The 7,647-nt window shown below is 57.5% G+C and overlaps 1 protein-coding gene across 2 annotated transcripts in view; it reads left to right on the plus strand.

The window, feature by feature from the left end:
- Positions 1-7,647, plus strand: part of trit1 (tRNA isopentenyltransferase 1) — a 42,852-nt gene that overhangs the window by 17,985 nt on the left and 17,220 nt on the right. For both annotated transcript variants that reach the window (XM_035430878.1, XM_035430880.1), the window contains 4 exons: positions 1,552-1,650; positions 2,707-2,852; positions 5,687-5,829; positions 6,276-6,387. In XM_035430878.1, the coding sequence (XP_035286769.1) occupies positions 1,552-1,650; positions 2,707-2,852; positions 5,687-5,829; positions 6,276-6,387 (500 nt within the window). The remainder of the gene's footprint in view (positions 1-1,551; positions 1,651-2,706; positions 2,853-5,686; positions 5,830-6,275; positions 6,388-7,647) is intronic.

Here is a 7,647-nt window from a genome sequence, read left to right on the forward strand (position 1 = left end):
ACCCTCTCACATGCGCACACACACACACACACTGTCACTCACACATGCCCTCACACACACACACACACACACACACTCTCTCTCACATGCGCACACACACACACACACACACACACACACACACTCTCTCTCTCACATGCGCACACACACACACACACTCTCTCTCTCACTCATGCGTGCACACACACACACACACTGTCACTCACACATGCCCGCACACACACACACACACTCTCTCTCTCTCTCTCTCATGCGCACACACACACACACACTGTCACTCACACATGCCCGCACACACACACACACACACACACTCACCAGGCTGTCTTCAGCAGCAGCAGTGGCAGGAGCCATTGGGGCAGAATGACCTGGAGCGGGGCTGCTGCAGCTCTGATGCTGAGGTATGAAAGGTAGTCAATGGGCAGGATAATGCAGGGATCATGGGCTGTCAGCCTCTCTCTGCTTTACATGCTGCTCACAGCTCCCTCCTTCTCTTCACTCTCTCCCTCCATCTCTCCCTCGCTGCCTCCCTCTCTGCCCCTTTGTACTGTTTTCCTCTCTCTGCCTCACTGCCCTTTTTTTTCGGTCTCTCCTTTCCTCTTCATCTCCCTTCCTGTCTGGCTCACTGCCTAGCTTCCTTCTTTCCTTCTCTCTTTCTCTCTCTCTCTCCTTCCTCTGGATCTCTCTGTCTCTCTCTCTCTCTCTGTCTCTCTCTCCTGCTTCTCTCTCTGTCTGTTTCTCTCTCTCAGGGAGTGGTGCTGGGGGTCATGAGTGATGAGCTCAGATGGTGCGCTTCTTGTCAGGACAGTTATCTAATTATGCAAAGGAGGGGGGGGGGGGGTGGGGGGGCTGAGGCAGGGAAGGAGGGATACTGTTCATGTGCCTGTAGAGTCTGTACAGTCTGTAGTGTCTGTAGAGTCTGCTGTGTCTGTAGTGCCATGCAGTGCTGCAGTGTTGGGCTCATTAACAGCTTGTCTCTGCTGGGCTGCGTAGCTTTGCTGGGAATCAGTGTCTGCGCTACAGAGTGAGGCTGAGAAAATGCCTGGCACTGCCAGAAGTAACTGAATATATAATCTATTTGGTATTGCTAAGAGCTATTGGACAGGATAGAATTTTCACCAGTGGCATTAAGATTCATCCACACGCTTTCTGTATTTGTTGCAGTAGCATTATAAAAATATTTAGGATTGGAGGGAACCACGCTCTTTTAATGTTGCACGCATGCACAGCCCCACCAGCAGAATCATCTGAAACATGCAGAGCTAACGGTCTTTACGTATTACCCACCCTGGCTGAGTCGTGCTCACTGAAGCAGTCTGGATTAAGTGCCTTAATCCAGGGCTCAGCGGCAGTGCTTCCCCTGGATTTCAAACCGGAGCCCGGGTTACCTGCCCATAAATCCGCAGCGTTTGTGTTCAGGCCCGGTTTAATATGGGCGCTTAACGTTCACCCCCCCCCCCCATGCAATAAAGCTTTGGTGCGGCTGTTTGGGCTGTTTGACGGCCTGATGCTTCACGCGCGGGGCGAAGCGTTTGCTCCTTAACGCCCCACATCCAGGACGTGCGCCGCAGGGACAGGCTGCCCATCGTCGTGGGAGGCACCAACTACTACATCGAGGCCCTGCTGTGGAACGTGCTGGTGGACACGGGGGTAAGCTGAGCCCGAAAACACGGCCAGGGGCGTGGCCGGCCGGGGACGTCCCAGGGGCCCAAAGCGTCACGGGAGACCGAAGAAGGGCCTGGGGAGAGTTTGGGAGGGTCAGGAGCTGTGGGTAAATTGCAGTCTGTTTCTGGATGGGATGTTGAGAGAAGTGCACGGACATGTTGTCGGGGATCAGCCGTGCATGTGCGCTGATTTTACAAGGGTAGATAGTTCTGCCCACTTCCGTGAATCACTATGGAGCTCTTGCTCTGGAAGGAAAAAATAATTTGATTGGTTCATTAGTCAGTGATTGGCAGTGCAGGCTTTTTATACCTCCCATTGAGCCGTACTGCCTGATCGTTAGTGTGGAATAGGTGTTAGCGGGTGCTTAACTGGGAAGGGAAGCTGGCTGGGGAGGTGTGTAGCGAGAGAGTCTGTTCCCAGAATGAGGGGGCCGGGGCTGGATCACTGTCGCTGAGCGTCTGCCAATCGGAGGCGTGGAATGAGCGCAGAGGGGGCGGGCAGCTCCAGGAGCAGGCAGTGACACTGCGGTGATGTGGATACAGGCGCAGAGTTATGAACCGTGAAACCGGCTTTCATGCCTCCGTATAAAAAATTAAAAAGCCATGTTATTTCACTGGAGTGGACAGCAGATATCAGGGCTCATATTTCCCTGGTGGAGGATTCCTTTATCCTCGCAGAGTGTAGGTGGTCTAAATTGCACTGTCCTTCACTGTGGCTGCTTTTGCTGCTTCTGACTGGTGGAGAAATCATTTTCTAGCCGCCCTGGGCCAGCGCCATATATCTGTGTCACGACTGGAATAAATAAGAGGAGACGTTTATTAATGTGTGCGTTAATAGCAGCGTCTGCCTTCTCCTTGTATTACTCCATTACCCGTTGTCCAGTTGAAATAAAGATGAATTCACAGGCAACTGGAAAGACGCGTGAGGCCTGTGTGAGGTAGAGCTACCCTGCCGGTCTGTGAATGGCAGCGCATGGGAAACAAGCGTTATAATGTGATGTGGGTACTGAGCGTGGGCGCTGGGCTTATCCTCTCTCTGCAGGCGAGTAAAGGAGACTGCAGGGGTTTGCCTGATACGAGGGCGGAGCTGGAAAAACTGGGCGGGGCCGAGCTGCACCGGCGCCTGGCCGAGGTGGACCCCGACATGGCGGCGACTCTCCACCCCCACAACGTGCGCAAGATCGCCAGGTACGGCGCGGCCGGGCGGGCTTCAGACCGAGCGGCCTCCTGGGAAAGCAGTCCGCTGCGCTGGAAGATGTAGCACCCGCTTCCAGTCACTGCAGCTTTTCTCAACCTGGCTACTTTTGACTTACTTAGAGAATGGAGAGAAGTGGAGAATAGTGAAATTAACCAGGTTGGCCGTTTTAAAGAAACATTATACACCGAGAAGCAGGCGTAAATGGGTTTAGTTTTGGCTTTCCGTTTTTTTTTTTGAGAAGCCGGGACACACGCGGCGAGCGGCAGGAGGTGTTTGTTTGGTGCAGGAAGCGCTGGCAGTGTTCCGTCGTGGGTTGAGAGTGGAACGCCGGGCCGGCTCGGCTCTGAGCAGCTGGTGGCCTGCCGCGCGCGGCCCCGCCCGCTTTACTCGCCGCGCGCAATGAACGGTCCCGTTTAAAATGACCACAAAAAGAGAAGTGAGGCGCGCGCCCTCATGACCAGATGTTACGCGTCCTGTTTCAACACTGGGCAGGGCGGTTGGCACCAGGCAGCCTCTCTACTGCAAGACGAACGGACTGGCACAAATGCGTCATTTAAGACATGAACTTGGTCACAGTGGTAGCCGGAGCGGTGGCAACGATAGAGCAGACGGGGATGGTGGGCTCCTGGCGTTGGGCAGCGCGTCAGGATGTGGGGTTGAGCTGACGGGTGGGCTCCTCGTGTTGGGCAGCGCGTCAGGATGTGGGGTTGAGCTGACAGGTGGGCTCCTGGTGCGGGCAGCGCGTCAGGGTGTGGGGTTGAGCTGACAGGTGGGCTCCTGGTGCGGGCAGCGCGTCAGGGTGTGGGGTTGAGCTGACAGGTGGGCTCCTGGTGCGGGCAGCGCGTCAGGGTGTGGGGTTGAGCTGACGGGTGCGCTCCTGGTGCGGGCAGCGCGTCAGGGTGTGGGGTTGAGCTGACGGGTGCGCTCCTGGTGTTGGGCAGCGCGTCAGGGTGTGGGGTTGAGCTGACGGGTGTGTTCCTGGTGTTGGGCAGGGTGTGGGGTTGAGCTGACGGGTGTGCTCCTGGTGTTGGGCAGGGTGTGGGGTTGAGCTGACGGGTGTGTTCCTGGTGTTGGGCAGCGCGTCAGGGTGTGGAGTTGAGCTGACGGGTGGGCTCCTGGTGTTGGGCAGCGCGTCAGGGTGTGGGGTTGAGCTGACGGGTGTGTTCCTGGTGCGGGCAGCGCGTCAGGGTGTGGGGTAGAGCTGACGGGTGTGTTCCTGGTGTTGGGCAGGGTGTGGGGTTGAGCTGACGGGTGTGCTCCTGGTGTTGGGCAGGGTGTGGGGTTGAGCTGACGGGTGTGTTCCTGGTGTTGGGCAGCGCGTCAGGGTGTGGGGTTGAGCTGACGGGTGGGCTCCTGGTGTTGGGCAGCGCGTCAGGGTGTGGGGTTGAGCTGACGGGTGTGTTCCTGGTGCGGGCAGCGCGTCAGGGTGTGGGGTTGAGCTGACGGGTGTGTTCCTGGTGTTGGGCAGGGTGTGGGGTTGAGCTGACGGGTGTGCTCCTGGTGTTGGGCAGGGTGTGGGGTTGAGCTGACGGGTGTGTTCCTGGTGTTGGGCAGCGCGTCAGGGTGTGGGGTTGAGCTGACGGGTGGGCTCCTGGTGTTGGGCAGCGCGTCAGGGTGTGGGGTTGAGCTGACGGGTGTGTTCCTGGTGCGGGCAGCGCGTCAGGGTGTGGGGTTGAGCTGACGGGTGTGTTCCCGGTGTTGGGGCTCCTGTGTGCGTTTATCTTCAGCTTGTCAGGACTGCAGGCTTCTCTTCATCCCCCTCCTGGGTGCCGTGTCACCGGCGTGAGTCTTCTGCCGTCACTGCAGCCTGTTCCTGTGTGCCTGTGAGTCGTCCCCCCCCCCCCCCCCCCCCCCCCCACCGGCTTCTGCTCAGCCTCATTTAGCCAAAATGCATCCCCTGCCTCTGCTGCTGTGCCACTGTGCTGATGTCCCTATTAGCAGTTGGCGAGGTTCCTCAGGATCCCTGGACCCTCTTGATTCTTACACGGGATGCTAGCTTTTTAAAATCCCTTTCTTCTCTCTCACACGATGAAAAGAGGCGCGGGTGTCGACGAACTCGTCCTTCGAGCCGGCGTGACTCACGCTCGGCGGCGAGCAGGAAGCGGAGTGGGCCGAGCGCGGGGAGCGGGGCGACGCTGCCGGGGACACGTGCGAGCGGAGACGCCGCGCTGACGCGCTGACGCGTGGCTCCCGTCAGGAGCGTGACAGACCTGCCAGATCCGCGGGGAGGGGAGGGGGAGTCAGGCTCCCAGATCCGCGGGGAGGGGAGGGGGAGTCAGGCTCCCAGATCCGCAGGGAGGGGAGGGGGAGTCAGGCTCTCTGACCGCACGGCCGTCACACTGTGGGAGTCGCTCCGGCTGCCGCTTGCATTATGCAATGATGAGCACGTTAAAATGAGACGAAGTGGAGCAATAATAATAATTATGAGAATGATAATAATAATAATACTAATATAATACTATTAGTAATACTGCTATTAGTAATACTGCTACTAATACTACTACTAATAATAATAATAATAATATTACTACTACTAATAATAATAATAATAATATTACTACTAATAATAATACTAACGGTAATACTGCTACTACTACCAATAATAATAATAACAATAATACTATTTGTAAACAGCATGATAGTGATGACTATTAAGTGGTTGTTTACTGTTGTATTGCGCTGCTGTGTACAGTGTGAGGAAGGCCAGTGAGCTGGAATTGCTCTTTCTGTAGCTCACTGCGTGTCGGTTACACTGCGGAGATAAAGGGGAATAAAGGGAAGGCGGTTGGGAGGGCCAGCTAACGGCAGGCCGGTGTTTCCCCAGGAGCCTGCAGGTGCACCAGGAGACGGGCGTGGCCCACAGCCGGCTGCTGGAGGAGCAGAGGGCGCAGGAGGGCGGGGGCGGGCTGGGCGGCCCGCTGCGCTTCCCGCACGCCTGCATCTTCTGGCTGCACGGCAACACGGAAGGTGAGGGAGGCTGCGGGAGCCCCGCCCCGTCGTTCCGCTCGCCTCAGTGCCCCCCCCCCCCCCCTTCGGGATCTTAACCCCGCCCACTGCCGCAGGGGGCGTGTTGTTCGTTAGCTCCCGAAGCGCCGCGGATGGTACCGCCGTCGTTAGGTTAACTTCACGGGGCGACGGGGTGGCGCGGTTGCTAAGGAGCCGGGCTCGTAACCCAACGGTTGCCGCCGGTTACCCAGGCGTGGCTGTGGTCGTGCTGGCCCTGGGCGAGGCATGCAGCTAATGGCTGTAAATGGATGCCATGTGTGAGCGGCGTAAGTGGCCGCATCTGGCAAGCAGGTAAATACCACACGTTACCGTGGGAAACCGAGCGGTGCACTCGCACAGGAAGCTGCTGTTAATGCTGGAATAATGACCTCACGCTGTCTCTGTGCCCCCCCCCCCCCCCCCTCCAGGTCTGGGTGAGAGGCTGGACAAGCGCGTGGATGAGATGCTCTCCGCCGGGCTGATCGAGGAGCTGAAGGAGTTCCACCGGCGGTACAATGAGCAGCAGGTCCAGGAGAACAGGTACAGTACGCTCTGCTCCAGGGCCCCGTGGCTCCCTGCCAGCCCTCCCCAGCCCTCCCCAGCAGCCCCAGCCGCTCCGCTGCCCTGGGGACTTCAGCTGGGGCTGGGATCACATGGGTCTGTTTCCTGACTCACAGGTAGAGTCTCTATGGAATGTGACCCTGGGTGGTCTCGCTTGTGTGAAATTCAGCTTCTCGTTGATACTGGATTTTGGCTATTTGGAGGAGGATTGAAGGCTGAGCAATAGTGTAGCTCAGGCAACCATTTTGATAGTGTGCAGACACAGACACACATTCGCACACACATGCAGACACACGCTCACACACACACACACACACATACACACACAAGCTCTCTCACATTCTCACACACACGCACACACACAAGCACTCTCTCACATTCTCACACACACGCACACACAGACAAGCACTCTCTCACATTCTCACACACACGCACACACACACACACACACACAAGCACTCTCTCACATTCTCACACACACGCACATGCACACACACAAGCACTCTCTCACATTCTCACACACACGCACATGCACACACACAAGCACTCTCTCACATTCTCACACACACGCACACACACACACACAAGCACTCTCTCACATTCTCACACACACGCACATGCACACACAAGCACTCTCTCACATTCTCACACACACGCACACACACAAGCACTCTCTCACATTCTCACACACACGCACACACACACACAAGCACTCTCTCACATTCTCACACACACGCACTCTCTCACATTCTCACACACACACACGCACACACACACACACCAGCGTACAACAATGGGAGGCCCTGGCCCTTTACGGTGCCCCCCACCGCCACCCCTGACATCACCACACGGGGGCACACAGAGGGGAGGGGGGGGGTGCACAGAGAAAGCGCAGGTGATGTCAGACGCGTGTCGTAAGGAGACAGCTGGAGGAAGAGGTGGGCGAGCCGCGGAACGAAAGCAAAGCCCGTTCCTGAGCCAGCCGCTGGGGCCGCCGGGGCCGCCGACGCGCTGAGACACGCCGCCGCCGGGACGCGCGAGCCGGAGGAGCCGGGTCTGGGCGAGGCGGCTTTCCTGCCAAACCCCGCGCTCGGCTTGGGCTGCGACCCGGGGGAAAGAATTCCGTAGCTCTGAAGCTGGCGGGGTGGCGGTGTACCCCATACACATCCACACAAAACCCAGCATGAGTACCCCCCCCCCCTCCCGTACCCCAGCGCATTAAAACAAGGTGTGCGAGCG

The sequence above is a fragment of the Anguilla anguilla genome, chromosome 8 (assembly GCF_013347855.1).
Source record: "Anguilla anguilla isolate fAngAng1 chromosome 8, fAngAng1.pri, whole genome shotgun sequence".
Classification (NCBI taxonomy): Eukaryota; Metazoa; Chordata; class Actinopteri; order Anguilliformes; family Anguillidae; genus Anguilla; species Anguilla anguilla.